Source organism: Columba livia, chromosome 6 (assembly GCF_036013475.1).
Source record: "Columba livia isolate bColLiv1 breed racing homer chromosome 6, bColLiv1.pat.W.v2, whole genome shotgun sequence".
NCBI classification, from domain to species: domain Eukaryota; kingdom Metazoa; phylum Chordata; class Aves; order Columbiformes; family Columbidae; genus Columba; species Columba livia.
This window is the reverse complement of record NC_088607.1, coordinates 14,499,030-14,515,331: the sequence shown is the minus strand read 5'-3', so window position 1 is coordinate 14,515,331 and position 16,302 is coordinate 14,499,030. Positions and strand designations below refer to the sequence as shown.

Here is a 16,302-nt window from a genome sequence, read left to right as displayed (position 1 = left end):
CTCAAAACATCCTTTATCTCCCCAACACTGACTAAAAGCCTTTATGGGACAAGGACAGCAGGGTCACTTGTGAGGACCCACCCAGGGCATCTGCCACTCATGTGATGGAAGGTGTGAAACCTACAGTAAGGTCCCCATACCAGGCTGGCAAGGACTGCTGTCAGCTTTCCTCTGCCCCAGGGAAATCCCATTTTGGGCAGGGCGGTGGGGAGGACACAGACAGGGAGAGCAACACTCAGCCTGGGCTTCAGAAAAGCCGAGGGAGCAGCCCTAAGATCCCCAGAACTGGGCCAAAATTGGGCCAGAGAGGACAAAAAATATTAGATAAAGGTGACAGATACACACACACAGACTCATCTGAATGCACAGACCCACATGTGCAAATACACTCAAAAGTCTTGAGTTTTTTTGGAAACCAGGCTGAAAAAAAAAAAAAAAAAGAAGAAAAAATTCCACATATCCTTTTAGATCACATTTTGGCCTCTGCCCTCTGGGCACCATTTTACTACTAAATGTACTGTGGAGTAAACCCCAAGCAATGGCGGAACACGAATCATCGCTTCTCAGAGAGAATTACTTTTCTGGCAAATACTGGGGGATAAATGCAGCCTTAAAAAGCAATAACGTGTTAAACAGACACACACAGACACAGACACACATGAGCAGACCCCATTAAAGTTGTTTGATGTGAGCCAGTGAAAAGTGCCTCTAAATCACATAATTATTTTAAGAGATGAAGACACATTTGCTTAAACTGGTTCAAATCACCATTGGGGAGGGAGAAGAGAGGGTTTGTGTCTGCACCATTAAATGCTTTCATTACCTGCAGCTTACCCCAGACTCTTGTTTTAATAGCATTAAACATATGAATATGTGATAATAAAATACAGGTGGTTTCATTGAGCTTTATTGACTTCCTGTGCCACAAAGACAAAATCATTGCTTCCTTGTTTATCTGGTTTAGTGTTTCTTGGATTTCTACTTTTTTATCTCCTGGAAGAGTTGATTAATGCAAGCAGCTTCTTGGCTGTCCTAGAGAGCTGCTGCTGCAGTGCCTGCTCTAACCCTGCTCACCCCTCTGTCCTTAAAAAATCCTACCTACTTGACCCCAGTACTTGCTGCACCCTGTGAGCCAGGAAACAGGTGTGGGGCCAGGAAAGTAATGGAGCCAGACTCCTTTCTCAATCCATTGTTGGAGCTCAAGGAGGCGGGGAGTCCCATTTTTGTGTCCTCAGTGTGGCAGCTATCCCCAAGCAGTGGCCCTGCACGCATTCCTACACGCTGTTTCTGACACTGCCCAGCCTTCGGGCCTTCCCATCACATGAAGCATCAGGAAATGCAACATCCCATGAAAAAGTCTCAATTCTACATCCCGGTGGGGAATACTAAATTCAGGGGAATCCATCCTCTGAATTTCTCAGTGCTGGTTTTACCTGAGATCCCTTCGGGAGCAGCCTGTGTCCCACAAATCACTCCCGGGGCTTGGCTGCGCATCTCCCTGAGCTGCCTCCCCAGTGCTCCCAGTCTGAGACCCGTCCTGGTTAATCCGGGGCTCGACTCCCCATCAGCAGCTCCACCCGTGGAGAGGGGACGGAAGGGAACGACGTGTCGCCGATGCCGGGTGACACCTGTCGCCGAGCGGCGCCAGGCACGCACTGGCCCCTAGATGGAGCTCGGTCCCCACTGCTTCCCCCAGCACAAAGTAGGGTGTCCGCATGGTCCTGCGTGCCCAACTCACCCACGGGTGCGCACGCCTGAGCGGAGAGGTGGCCACCGGGACACCGTTTCACTCCAGCTGGTGTGCACCATCCTGCAGCTCTGGCCAGCTCTATAGGTCGCTGTGCACCAGGTTCACCTGTGAAGGGGGGTGCCATGCATTTTGGGGGGGAAAACCAATGGATTTGACCTCTGTTTGTCTAAAGACACTTGTGGGAGGGGTTATCTTGCCTTAGATTCCATAGTTTGGGGGAGACCAGACAGCCAGGTGCCCTTTTCTCCATCTGCTGCAGAGAGGCCTGAGGTCCCTTGGCTCCCATCCAGAAAACATCCATAAGTCCTTAAAATAAAGGCAAATAAGAGGAGGTTAGGGAGTATTGAGACTGAAATGGGGGGAAGCACAAGGAAGAAAAGAAAGACTGTGGAGTCAGAGCCATGTGAGGCAGCATCTGTAGCACTGCCAAGCAATACGCATACAGTTCTCACCACCCCATCTATTGTATGGGTACATCTCCATTCCCACCGTTCCACCAGGGCCAGTTTGGGTAGAGCTATCAGCCACAGTTGGGGTTTCCTCTGGGAAGGGAAACAGGGCTGGAGTTAGGACTTATGATCCCACTTGTTGGCAGGGAAGAAAGAGAAACTGACTCCCAAAACACAGGAGACATTCAACAACAGGACACTGTTCCTCACTTCTTTTAGCAGCATCCGTGGCCATGAGCTCTCTCAGGAAACTCTTTCTGATGGATAACATTACAGGTGTGTCTCTGCCTGTCCCCAGGCTTTCTCTGCCACGGCTGTGGTGTGCTTCCCCAGTGGCTGGCACGCACACACATACATATCCTGGGGGTCCAATGCAGGGCTTTGCACTCCCTCACCTGACTGCTGTCAGTCTTGCTTCTGTACATGGTGTGCAGCTTCGCTCTGCTCAAGGGTACGTGTACCCCCAGGTCCTCAAAGTACCAGGCCTGGAGAGACGCTGTGTGGGAACGGTTGTGGGTTCACCAACACATCCCTCTTGCTCCATGGAGATCATGCTCTGTATCCCACCTCCTGCCTCTGGATGTGGTGGTATGAGCCACGGTCAAAGCAGGTTTCAGACCTGTCATAACAACCGATAAGGTTTCAACATTTGTTTTCACTCCATCTCAACATGAAAGCCAGATCTCTTCAAGCATTCCCATAAGGACAGAGGGCAGTGGGGAATGTCCCCTCTGCAAATCCCTTGCTTGCCTCTTTGAGAAGCCATGTTGTTGGGCAGGGCGCTGGATCCCCCTGTAGGCGCAGAGATCCCTCCAGCAGCAGGAGAGCATAGCCTGCCAGTGGCAGAAACCCAACAGTGTCATGATTGTGTATAAAATTTCCCGGAGCTTCATCCTGGAAGGAGGGCAGTGCTCTGGATACAGCCCAGCAGCTACCGCCGTGTTCCATGCCTGCGTCACTAGGGGTTGCCACAGGCAGGACCTGTGCTTCAGCAGCCGCCTCCTGATGTGACATCTCCAGATCCTGCGAGCTCCTCCAGCATATGCCACCCACAGCAGGGCCAGACGGACCAGGTATAGTCCCTGCTGGGGAACAGCCCAGACTCCCACTGGACCAGGACCCCAAGTCCCAGGTGCCCCCCACCATTCACCCCCATGGGCCTACAGAGACTCAGTGCCTTTTTTCTGTGGCTTTCCAAAGGGCGTCCTTTTGGTTCATCATGGCTCCAGGGGACTTGCCAGAATTTGTCCTCTTCTCCTCCAGCCTGGCCTTGAAGGACCCTCTCTTCTCCCTCAGGCTCCCCGAGCTCTCCTGTGAAAACAGCCAGATCAGCTACAAAGGCTCTTACCCCTGGAGCAGGGCAGCTGTGCAGAGGCCTGGCCACAACTCAGTGCGCTTGTGCTCACTCCCTCACAACAATCCTGAGCAAGCTCATTCTCTATCTATACCTCTTTTTTCCCTTTTGCCACTTTTTACATAATGAGATCTTGGGGTCAAGCCCTGCCACTTAGCGTATTTACATCCAACATACCTGAGAGCTCAGGCTCGGTCTTGCACCCAGTGATCACCAGCGTCATAAGCCAAATGCTTTCTAGATGAAAATCCAGAGAGGAAGAGTCTGGCCAGCCCTGACACACACCCAAAAGTTGAGCATCAGCAACAGCAGGTACCAGGTGCTAAACAGAGTGACTTTCTGAAAAAGTACTCTTGCTGAGAAAGTCCTGGAGAAATGAAGCTTTTCTCCACATTTTCATCTATCCCCATCTTTGTACTGCTTCCGAATGGTAGTTAAAAAAAGTATATATTGATTGATATTTTTTAATCACTGCTTTGTTATTTTCAGGCAGCTGCAGTGTGGGAAAGACAGACAGTTAACCGCAGCTCTCAGACTAGCAGATTTATGTTCTTTGCAGGCAGTGAGAAAATTAGTTTCCTCAAGACTTGTTTCTTCCTCCTCAAAAATCAGAGCGAGTACTCCTCATCTATTTCTACTCATTTTACTCTTGCTCCAGCAGCAGAAAGGCAAAGGGCAGCTGAGCTAAGGGTAAGTACTGAATTTCTAGCCCCAAGGAAGTGCAGGGCAGGGGTTTGCAGCTCTGCAGCAGGGGATTCGCACAACTCCAGTGCTCAGGGTTCCAGTTGGAGGTTGGGCATGTAATTAAAAGTTGTACACCTAAGAGCTGCTTACCACAACTAGCTGCAAAAAAAGCAGGAGGCTGAAAATTAATTTCTAGACTTGGAAAAAATCAAAACTTTTTTAGGCCTTTGCAAAAAAAAATTCTCTTTGAATACAGTTTTAAGTTTGACTTGAATAAATTTAGAGAATCAATTTAGAACTATAGAAATGATGAGTTTCTGATAAATTAAAAAGAACAGGAGGAAAGAACCTCAATTCTACTTTAGCAAAGGCAAAAATAACAATAATTTAAAAAAAAAAAAAATCAAAGTCCCAGCTAACTTTGCAAAGAAAAGAAATGCAAAAATTGAGACAATTGGACTGTTTGATTCCAGCAGGAGCTTATTGTGATAATCTATAGCTTTGCGTGCTTTTCTTCTTTTCTTAATATTTGTTTAAAATAATTTTTAAAAAATCTAATTGTACTTCACAAGTTGAGACCCCTTCACTTAGAAAAATTCCAACTGGGATATTTTGATAATTCCAAATCTTATTTCATAAATGTTTTTCAAATAAGCAACCATCAAAGCTCACTGTTGCACAAAGAAATCAGTATCACTCAGCCAGCCTGCTTCTGGCAGAAAGAGAAGGAAAAAAAAAAAGATTCAAAAAGTTGCAGCTGTCCCAGCCCCCCAGACAGGGCTGGCTTTTACTGTAACCCAAACAGCTTTCAGCAAAGCCATTCTCAGTTTTGTCAGTAAATCGGTTTGTGTTTTCTACCCCATCTGCATGTAAGCTGTCCTCGGCCAAGAGGAGAGCGCTGCCTCCCGTGGGGCTGGGCTCCTGCTGACGCCGTGCAGAGCCAGCAGCCCCCTTTTCAGATTGTTGTTGTTGCTTGATTAATTGGGAGAACATCGAAAAATACTGATCAATAGTCCTGGTGAGGTGTTTAAAATTATTCTATATATGGGGGGTTGTGCGATCAGAGCCTCTCTTTATCATCAAGTATACAAACCATATTAGAGAATACATACAGCCACCTGGGCCTTCCTCCAGCAAATGCCACATACAGGTGATTCTCACAGAAGCTGCTTCAGGAGCAAATAGCATTAAATATACAACAAATGCCCCATAGACAGGATAATGCAGCATGAGAAAAGCTACGTGTGGTCTTTACCAAGTTCTCACATAGAAATTGGAGCATAGACGTGTTGCAATGGACCAAACATGCTGGCCTGTGCCCAGGAAAAAGCACAACTGCAGGCTCCACTCAAGGCAGGAGGTTCCAGTAAAGACCCTTCAGCCTTTCCCTGGGCCCATCTCTCACACAGATAAACCAACTGATCCTCGTTTGGATGACTCATGTGCTTAACTAATTGGCTAAATGGGGGCCAGACCTCTGGTTCCCTACTGCCCGCATAGTTTGCTGAGCTGGGACCAAACCCAGACAACCACAACCCGTCCAGCTGGGTTTCGTCTCTTCCAGCTCCTCACAGATGTTTAATAGTCCACTTGCTCGTGCAAAGAGACGCTCCCCCTACCCCCCTAATATTGCTTTCAAAACCTCAGCATATCTATAGCCAACGCTATATGATCGATAGCCCTTGGTCCCTGGCAGCCTTGCAGGTGACAGATGTGTGCACGACCACACTGCACTCCCCTGCTGTGCTCAAGTGCCCTGGCTGTGGTTATCACACAGGCTTTCCCCAGGTTCACTCTGCCTTGGTCTGTATTTCCTAGATACAGACAAACAGTGGAAAACATTTCACATTCAGGATTCACCATATGTTGAGATAGAGGGAAGGAGGAAATGACTTCCAAGGCATCTTCACTCATTTTTTATCCTGTTCCCAAATAGGTATAATACAAAAAATTAAATCAGCCTTCACTGTGGTATGGATGGCCCCAGGATGTAGCTGAGGTGATGTCAGTATACGAAACGTATCATTATGTGTCATTGTTTCATGTCATTGCTTATTGATTTAATTCCATCATATTTCAGGCAACTTTTATTGTCTAGGTACAGATCATCATACTAATAACTGGAAACACATATGCAGATATCAAAAACAACTCCTGTCACTAAACCAATTTTAAAAATTAATCCAGAAAAAAATATTTTAAGAGAAACCACTTCCAGAAGCAATTATTCCAGGGACAAGAAAGACCAGGGGATTATTTTCTGGTTTCAACGTTACATGTATTGTAATTTCATACCAAAATTTCTGTATTTTGTTTTTCTTTTGGTCTTTTTTTTTAACAGGAAAGAAAAGATAAGGAGGAAGTCAACAGTTTTGAGAACAAGATGTAGCTAAATACTGTATCTAAACACATGCCCCTGAATGTGCACTATCATACACTGAACTTCGCTGGGGAACATTTTGGAATATGAACTGAATAATGTGGATATTATAAAATGGCTGTCTTGGATCTAAATTTTAAGATATTGATGTGGCATAATAATAAAATAGAAAACACTTTTAATATCAACAGTGAGCTCCATCATCCTATTTTTTTAAATTATTTCGTGATTGGTGTCTTTTTCTACATGGAAACCTTGAAAAAAAAGGCACACTGCAACAAACTGTAAACTATTAAAGATTTGTACACAGCAATGCCTCTTGAAGGAGTAAGCCCTAAACCCAGAATTATATTTGTAGCCAAAGTTGGGCACATATTAAATAATTAGCTTAATCAACTCCTAAAAATCTTTCTGAGGTATGAAACAAAACTCAAACAAAGGACTTCCGTGACATTTATCTTGGAAAAAAATACAAGCTATTTTATTTTATCTGTTGGGGTGTAATCAAGTATATTTTAAAGATATCTCAAAAATGTGTTTTTGCTGTATTTACTAATTTTCCTGTGTTTTATAATTTTTTTCTTTCTTTGCTTTTCCACTCTCCATTGCTGCAGATGTTCCTCTGTGTTCACTCATGCATTGGACTGCAGGAAAGGAAAATCCTGCAGCACCATACATTTTCATTCTGACCCTGCAATAACAGATTTTGGATAAAGCAGGCTACTCATACGCTCCCGTAACAAGCTCCCAGCAATGCTGTCCCCAGAGGACCTGGCTTCCATGAGCACCGTCAGCCACTAGGTATCAAAGGCTGGGGGTATTTTGTCGCCCATGTCCCACAGGCAGCCTGGCCTCCAGGGCCACATCAGGGGCTTCCTGCCAGAGGCTCAGGGCCGGCCACCCTTTTCAGTGCTCTCCTCCAACATCCTTTACCCAGTAATTCCCAGTGCTGGAAGGAAAGGCCAGGCTGAAGTCAACACAGCTTTCCTGGCTGTAAAGCTGGGAATCTCGCCCAAGGAAACCGATGGGAGTTTTCCCCCTGGTTTGATTTTCCTCTGAGAAAGGGGACGATATTCTCAAACAAGGCTGGGCATGAACAGAAAATAGAGTCCTTAGAATAAATCCCTGGAAGCTTGCCTCTAAAATGTACTCACATAGATTTCTTTATATCAAAGTTCCACTTTATATAGAAAGTTTCAGACCTTAATATCTTTCTACCACCACCACTCCCCCCCCAACCAGGTGAAACCCCACTCCGAGGTCTTATTCAAGAAATAATTCAACATGTGTTTAAGGACAAGCCCCTGAGCAATTCCTGTCACCCCCAGCAAGGGCTCTAGAAGGGCTCCTGTTAAAGCGGGGGCTAAATGCACTGCTGGGTCAAAGCCTGAAAATGTTTACAGGATCAGGGATTAAAATACAGTAAATTACCTCTGGAGCTTCCAAAACCAAGTGGACCTGAGCAAAGTCAAATGGAAAAGCTTTTCATTTTAAACAAGTGGCAGAGGCTTTGGCATTAGCTGTGATACGTTGTCTCCTCTTGGGAAACTAATAGACAGGGAAGAGCAAGGCTTTAAATGATTTATTCAGTACCCTGGAGATTTTTTTTTCTTTTCTTTTGCGTTTCCACATAAATTACACAAGCATTTTATAAAATGAATACACATAAAACACCTCATAAGTGCATAAATTAAAAAAAAAAAAAGCCTTTAAAAGTCTCACTGAAAATAGTTTTTCCGATTGCTTGTTTGTACTGGATGTTTACATTGGCAGTGCTGTTTTTAGATTACAAGTAATTGAAAAATATATACTGTGTGCATATATATATATATATATTCCTGGCATTTGCTATAAGAAGTGCTTTGTTTAATTGTGTGTCATTCCCTCAGTACAATTAAAGAAACAACTAAGTTAAACAGTTGAAAGTGAAATTGATTTTTTGCCATCAGGAATTGCCTTCTAAAGGGAAACAGGTAAAATAAAACATTGAACAACATTTTGCAAATAATATGGAAATAATCCACAGAAAGAAACTGCATTACCCCCACAAACTGCCAGCAAGGTCTTCTTGTTATTAAAATACACACTGATGGGTACAGAGTCTGTGGCAGCCAGGGACAGTTTGGGCTCATCATACAATTGAGATATCATATTTACCGTCCTCAGGAGTCTGTCAGATCCTTCTCTTATTCCCCCCTTGCAAGAAAAAATTAATGAAAAAGGGGAGGAGAGACGGCGAGGTGAGCTCTGAAGGGTTCCCATCTGGTGCAAGCAGAAATTGCTGCTGTTTCCTCCATTTGTTGTATCCCTAAACGTCTCCGGTACAGACGACCCGAGGAGGCTTTCATAAGAGCCATGTTTTCCAGGGAACGTCCTCCTTTTGTTTCAAGCCACCAGTCCAAAGAACACATATATATATACACACTATATATATATATATATACATGGATATATAGGGGTGACCTCAGGCTTTGCACCACTGCCAGCAGAATCCAAAGGAAGTTTTTTCTCCCCCGGCTGGGTGAACGCTGGCAGCCATGTCTATCAGGGCTGGGCTTTTGTCTGGCAGCACGTCCGCAAGTTCATGGTCGGCACCAGAGACTTTCAAGAGAACAAGGGCTGGGGGGAGGCAAGACACCACCGCTGCTCCAGCAGCCCCACAGGCAGGGAAAGTCTTTTGATTGATTTCCCTTCCTTTCAGTCCTCATGGAGGGTTTTCCTGGCCAGACACATGGGATTCATGAGTGGTCAGGGGATCGCAGGGTGCCACCCTTCCCTGGGGACAAATAGGCATGTCACACATCCCACTGGGGATGACACATGTCCCACCAGGTACAGCCCCACTGGCAGAAGGTGCATGTGCCACTGGTGGGTGCCAGTCTTATTCGCAAGCAGAGGCGACAGTGGTGACACTGGTGATCTTGGTGGAGTCATCAGACCAAGGCTGGAGGTTCTGGAGGGCGAAGAGGGAGGAGTTATGGACACAGATGGGGTCGGCTTGGATGGGCTGGTTGATAGTTTTTTGGAAGGCCTCCTGCTGCAGCTGCATGAGGATGCGGTTTGCTTGCTGCCGCTCAGCCTCCCGCTCCTCCGCTGTCTGCCTCCTAGGAGAGAGGGAGCAGTTAGGGGAGCCTGGAGAAGCAAAAGAGAGGTGTCTCCACAGAGAAAGGGTTGTGCTGTGCTGGGTGCTTAGGGCTGGGAAGAAGTAGGAAAAGAGAGTGCCTAGCCACAGCATGGTCCCACATCTCTGCATAAACTGCCAGTAAGTCACATAAACTAGGGACCGGGGCTGTCTTAGTGGCCCCTGCAAAAATTGCTCCCATCAGAGAAAGCCAGGAACAGCCTACCAGTCTGATGTATTTTCTGCCCATGGGAAAAACCCAAACAGAGCCAAAACACCCAAAGCGGCATACAACGGGATTGCAAAAGGTGAGATTCCCTGCAAATGTGCTCAGTACACAGTGGCAAGAGCCAAGCACACGATGTCCCACCAAGGAACCCAGGGCAGGAGCTAGGTGAGACTTCACCAACTGGCAGAGCCACATGGCTGGGAGACAGGCAATGTCATCCTGGCCTGCCATCTCCTCTGCCAGGCTGTGGTGGCCAGCTGACAAGAGTCTGGATGAAAGCAACAACACGCCCATGGCAAGCAGGTCAAAAATCAGCAAAATGTCAGCTAAGCACTAGAAACACATTCTTAGCAGTGAGACAAATCAAAGCCCAGAATAAACTGTCTGGGCAGGGTGGAGAACATTTTTAAGAAGAGGTTGAGCACTGTCTGGAATGACACCAGCAGAGCTGATCCTGTTGAGGTGGGGATTAAGGGGCCTGCAGGGGCCCTTTCCAGTGCTAGTTGGGTCCCAGCTTTGGATTGTCTGGGAGGAGGGGATGGTATAGGTAGAAATGGCCTGAACACACTTAAATCCACAGTGAAAATCCTAAATCCCCCTTGCCTGGATGCCGGATTAGTCTGGAGGCTACAGACTGTAGTCACTTCTGCTTTTACTAGTGAATGTCACCTGGCACCTTCAGTGATGCTGCTGGGAAAGCCTGGGGGCAGTTCATTGTGCTGGTCCCAGGATGATCCCCAAAGCATTCTCTTCCTCGCTCTCACCCTGGGCCCAAACAACACTCTACTGGCAGCTTCAGTGGATCAGCAAGAGGGGAAATGGCAGCTTTTAATTTAGCAGCTCAGGGACATGAGATATCTCACCTTCTTCGGCTGTGGGGATTGGAAGTGGCAGCTCTGAGCTCCATGATGACATCTGGGAGCATGGGGCACGGGGTCCCTGTCTCCTCCCTAGGGAAGCGGGCAAGGGCTGGATGCAGGTCATGGGCCTCTGGTGCACCCAAGCCTCCAAGCATGTGGCCAGGGCTCCTGCCTGGGAGCAGGTAGCTCAGGGCTCAATCCCTGCTCTAATCACTCTGTCAACATTTAATGTCAGATATCCCGGTAAGAGTGGGCTCAGAGCAGCAATCTCCCTCCCCGCACAGCCCAGGAGCAGCTCTGTCTCTGCATCTATGAATATTTAATGACTCCCTGCACAATGACGAGATGCTCCTGGGAGAACAGAGAGAGTCCCACGTCCAGGGCAGTCGGGAGCATGGTGGCTGCAAGCATCCAGCTGGAGCAAAAACCACCAGGCTCCCAAACACCTCCCTGCTCCAAGCGGCTGGCCTATTCATGCATTCATGTCAGGCCGGGATTTGTAGGTTCAAATCTACTCAGTCAAAGAAAGGAACTAAACCTCAATTCTCATGTCGTAAACAAGAACCCAAATCTGGGGAGAGAGTCATATAGCATCTTGCTCCAGTAGAGGTGCCCAGGCAAGGAGCAGAGGTGAGACTCTCTCCCCAGCCTGCATTTATTTAAACAGTTAAATCCCTCAGAGAGCTTAAAGCAACTCTCGGATACTCCACACTGCTCAAGCCAGTGGAGATTCTCCCATGTCTAGTACCATGGCTGAGGTCAGGCTGCAGCCTTTCCCTTAAGCAGAAAAGGGATTTCATTTCTCTTTACCCAGCTATTTTTTTTGTGAAATGTATGAATAGGTTTGTATCCTCTGCTCCACTGCCAAAGGGGCCTTAACTTAGCCAACAGACGCAAAGAGTATTGACAGACAGATGAAGATCCAGCCAAACCACATTTGCTTCACTTCCTTAGGGAACCAGGTCAGAAGACATTGCCACGGCACGAGTGCTCCTCCTCCAGGACTCTGCTCCTGGCTAACAGAGATCACTCCAGCTGGAGACTTCCTGGCACTTAGGGAGTTGCTCTTCCATGAGCTTTTCAGGAAAGGACTCACTGAAGGGGGAGATTCACCCACATTCTTGGTTTCAAGTTCCTTGTCCCTTATTTCTTTTCCAACCTCTGCATCTCCAGACAATCACTGTCCTATTCACCCTCAGGGAGATCCCGGGAAAACCATTTTCCCCTGCCTTGAAGAAGCTACTGCCTGCCTGCACCCAAGTGTCCAGTGCTCAGCACCCTGCAACACCCCTGTCCCCTGACCCGCAGGGGAGCGGCTCCTTGCCCCGGTCCTCCCTGAATATGCCTGTGCCTAGACCGGGGCAGGGCCGGGAATGCTCCCAGGACTGGGGTGCCGCCCCTGGGGACACTGCGGGAAGCTCCGGGTCATGGCGACGGAGCCCGGGAGCCTCCCTGTAAGCCCGGCCTCTTCTCCCTCTCCTGCCCGGCTTTAACGGCACGCCCGGAAGGAATTTTTTTTTTTTTTTTAAAAAAGGAGCATTTTGGCAAGGAGGTGCCGTAAACCCCGCAGGGGTGAGAATTTTCGTGTTCTGCAGGGCCCGATATCCCGGCAGACCCGGGAGCAGGATCCGGTCGGAGCCGCGCTCCCATGTCGGGGTGCGGCTTTGCCCCGGCGCCGGAGGGTCCAGCGGCCGCGCACCGACGGGTCCCGCCGTCGCTGTCCCACGCCCTCGAGCGCCGCACCCCGCCGGAACGGGGGCTTCTGCACGCTGCTACAGGGGAAGGAGCTGCTGGAACCGCTGCACCCACTGGGCCCCCGTGATACCACCCGCACCCCCCCACGGCACCACCACACACACACACCACGTACACATGCATTCCTTCATGTTACATACATGCACACTTACCTGCATGCAGACCTAGCATGATCACACAGCATAAACACAGACAAAAAGCACACTGCCTGCATGCACACTGCACACGCATCCATATGCAGACAATCCAGTTTGCACACACACACACATGCATGTTCACACAGAGGCACACACACATACGCCTTGCATGTGTGTACACCCAGGTGCACAGGGCCTTCACATGCACCGTGAAGAGTTATACACTCATACCATGTTTGCACACACAGAGGTGCACATACACACACTGTATGTGCACACATACACAGGCATGTGCCCACGTGGCCTACACACGCACACCCCACAAGCACATTCATACCCACAGGTGCTACATGCACACACATGGCTGTGGACACACGCACATTCCCATGCACGTGTACAGACACATCCACATTGCACACACGTGTGACCTTCCCCATGCATGCACTTGGAGGGCTCACACCCTGTGTTCAGCCACCCTTAGCAGAGTCAGCAGCGGCCGGGCCTGCTCCCTCGGTGCTGCCCCAGCAGCTGCCCCCCGGGTCTGCCGAGCCCCCCAACCGCTCACCTCCACTTGGTGCGCCGGTTCTGGAACCAAGTCTTCACCTGGGCATCCGTCATCTTGAGGGCCTTGGCCAGGGCAGCGCGCTCGGCCGAGGCCAGGTATTTCTGCCGGTGGAAGCGCTTCTCCAGCTCGCAGATCTGCAGGCGGGTGAAGGATGTCCGCGGCTTCTTCTTCTTGGGGGGCGTGCGGTTCTGGTAGGGGTGACCTATACGGCGTGTTACAGTGAAGGGTGAGAGGGCCACTGGGGGGGACACGGGAGGAGGGGGGATGAGAGGCAAAGAAGCAAGCAGCGACACATCAGCAGAGGGGTTCCGGCTCTCGGGCGCTGGGCTGGGGACCCCCCCGCTGCGAAGCCGCCGCTTCGCCGCCAACACCCGCGCACGGGCTGCAAAAACGCGGCTGCGGCCCCGGTGCCTTCGCCGGGCGCTTCGAGCACCCGCCGGGCACCGCTCTGCTTTGGCTACGGAGGAGGCGGCCGATTGCCCGGCGAAGTGCCTGGCGAGGGGCGGAGGGGACCGGCACGGGCCGGGGCTCCGCGCTTCGTGGAAACGGGACTCGGTTTAATTTCGTTTGGCCGCGGCAGTAACCGCCGCCGTCCTCGGCCCCAGCGTTTCGTACCCGGGAAATAACTTCACGGTCTGGAAACGGGAGTTACGTTTCGTTGTGCTGTGGGTTTTTTTGTTTGGTTTTAATTTTTTTCTTGTATCTTTGCAGTTTTGTCGTTGTTTTTAAAATAGCTTTGTTTGTTTTTCTTTGTTTTTTCCTCCCCCACACACACAAAAAAAAGGAGAAAACTCGCAGCGTGTTTCAGCCGCCGCGGGCCGGGAAGTGCCTCCGTGAAAACCAGCCTGGAGTCTGCAGGGGGAACGGCCCGTTTGTTCGCCCGCCACCGTGCCTGAGCCAAGCTAAAGTCTGACCTCGGTTTCTGCCCCCGGGAATAAGGGCCGGTGCGGGCGCTACGGGAGGGGGTGTCAATTTTTTTTCCCGTTGCAATTTCGTTGCTTTTTTTTTTCCCCTGTTGATCGAGATTTTGCTTTGTTAGCAGCGAAAGACGAGCCCAGATACACCTAAAAACGGTTGTGGGTCCGGAAAGCGGCTACAGCCCAAGCTCGGCTCGGCTCGGGGCTGCAAAAAATCTGTTTTGGCGGGGGAAAGGCAGAGACGAAACCTTCAACCTGGAAAAACTTGCTCAGTTACAGTATGCACGGGAAAAACGACAGTACGAACGGTTGGCAACAGGCCGGCCTTGCCGTGCGGGCGAGGGCTGGGTCCGCCGGGGTCCCTTCCCGCGGGCCCGTGCTCTGGTCCCGAAATAACCCTCTGTTTTAAAGGAAACTTTCCCCGGGTGTTGTGTCGGGTGGAGAGGAGCGGGCAGCCCTGTCCAGGCTTGCGAGAGGTACGAGGAGTTTGCCGTTCCGTTTCCTCCCTGCCCGCCTTTCCCGGCGGAGGGAAAAAAAAAGCAACAACAAAATAAAACTAAAAACAAAATAATGCATTTTAGGGGAACTGAATGCGCCTGATATTCCACCCCTTCTTGCTTCTGGCCTCCTCCGGGACCGACTTACCAGGCCGATCCGTGGCCGTCTCTCCACCCGCGGCCGGATCGTGCTTTCCCCGGCGGGCACTGGCTGCCGCGCCGAGGCCGGGCGGCAGGGAAGGGAGCAGGACGGTGGGAGCAGGGAGGGAAGAGGGGGGTCCCGGTGGCCCGACTCACCTGTGAACCTGTCTTTTGTGTATCGCCTGTTGCTCTCCATCCAGGGGAAGGTGAGCCCCGTGAGACTGTTCATGCCGTTCACCGCCGGCACGGCGGCGGAGAGGGGCTGGTGCACGCCGCCGGTCACCGGGCGATGGGCCGGGACGCGGATCACTCCTCCGGCCGAACTCAAGGTGTTGCCGTTCATGCTCACCGCCATGTTCACGTTGTAGGAGCCGGGCAGGCCGCCCATACTGCAAGAGGTGCTGGTGTAGGCGCCGGCCGTGCCGCCGCTCGCCCCGTAGCCACCAGTGACCGTGTTGTAGGCGCTGCCCACAATGCAGCCCAGTCCATAGTCCGCCGAGTCTTGCAGCCGCGGGTGCGACACCATGCAGCTGCCCGGCTCCGACGTGTTGAGGATCTGGTCGATGCCGAAGCTGATGGGCTCAGCTTGGCCTTGGTGCAGATGGTGAGCCCCGAGGTGCTCCATTTCGCCGCCCGGTCCCGGCAGCTCAGCCGTACAGAACGGCCCGGGGCACCGGGGCCGCACCTCCACCCCGGGCAGGGCAGCACAGCCCCGCACCGCCCCGAAGACACGGCAACAGCACGCAACGGAGCCGAGTACAGCGGGGACACGCTGCCTACACGCTCAGTCCCATAGCTCGGCAGTCACGCACCTCAACACACACGAGCAGAGCCACGCAGAACTGGGACACGGCAGCTACACGCTCAACCCGAAGACACAACAGCAGAGCCATGCGCAACTGAAGAACAAGAGCTGAACAACACGACAGCCGTGCACACGCGAGACACAACCGCTCCACACACACACCCTGGACCCAAGAGCCTCCAGGAGCAGAGACGTGACGCCCCCACCCACGGACACCGGTCCCGCTTCGATGAGACCCGACACCCTCACGCCAACAAGACAAAACCACACCAAGCCAGAAGCCACTCACCCAACAGAGAGACACACAGAGACACACAAACACACACGCGAAGGTGCCCCGGGGACTCCTCGCCGCCGCGGGCGGTGAGGAGCCGAGAGCCCCGCGGAGCAGCGCAGCGTGGAGCAAAGTGCGAGTGCGATCGCCCCTCCACCCCGCTTGCCCATCAATCACGCTACCCCAGGCCTGCTGCTCCCAGGCCCTCACTCTCCATTGGCTGGATGCTGAAAGGAGCCGAGTGAATGACAGCAGAGAAGAGCACACGAGAAAAGGAGTTTCTTCTTCCCCAATCCCCTCTCACTTCCCCCCCGCCCTAAAAAATATCACCACTCGGATCGGCCTTATAAAGTCAGAGCTGGGTGCGCGCAGGGCATCGGCGTG

General features: G+C 50.8%; 1 protein-coding gene across 2 annotated transcripts; it reads right to left on the bottom strand.

Moving 5' to 3' along the window:
* Nucleotides 1-8,184: 8,184 nt before the first annotated feature.
* Nucleotides 8,185-16,048, bottom strand: TLX1 (T cell leukemia homeobox 1). Of its 2 annotated transcripts, none has more exons than XM_065067200.1 (3): nucleotides 14,996-16,048; nucleotides 13,285-13,522; nucleotides 8,185-9,721 (listed from the first exon to the last, which is right to left on the bottom strand). In XM_065067200.1, the coding sequence occupies exons 1-3, from the start codon at nucleotides 15,462-15,464 to the stop codon at nucleotides 9,499-9,501; spliced, it is 930 nt and encodes a 309-aa protein (XP_064923272.1). In that variant the 5' UTR covers nucleotides 15,465-16,048; the 3' UTR covers nucleotides 8,185-9,498. The 2 variants fall into 2 exon arrangements, with proteins under 2 accessions (XP_064923272.1, XP_005507062.3); XM_005507005.4 differs by having other exon boundaries at nucleotides 13,285-13,486; nucleotides 14,996-15,810.
* Nucleotides 16,049-16,302: the final 254 nt, after the last annotated feature.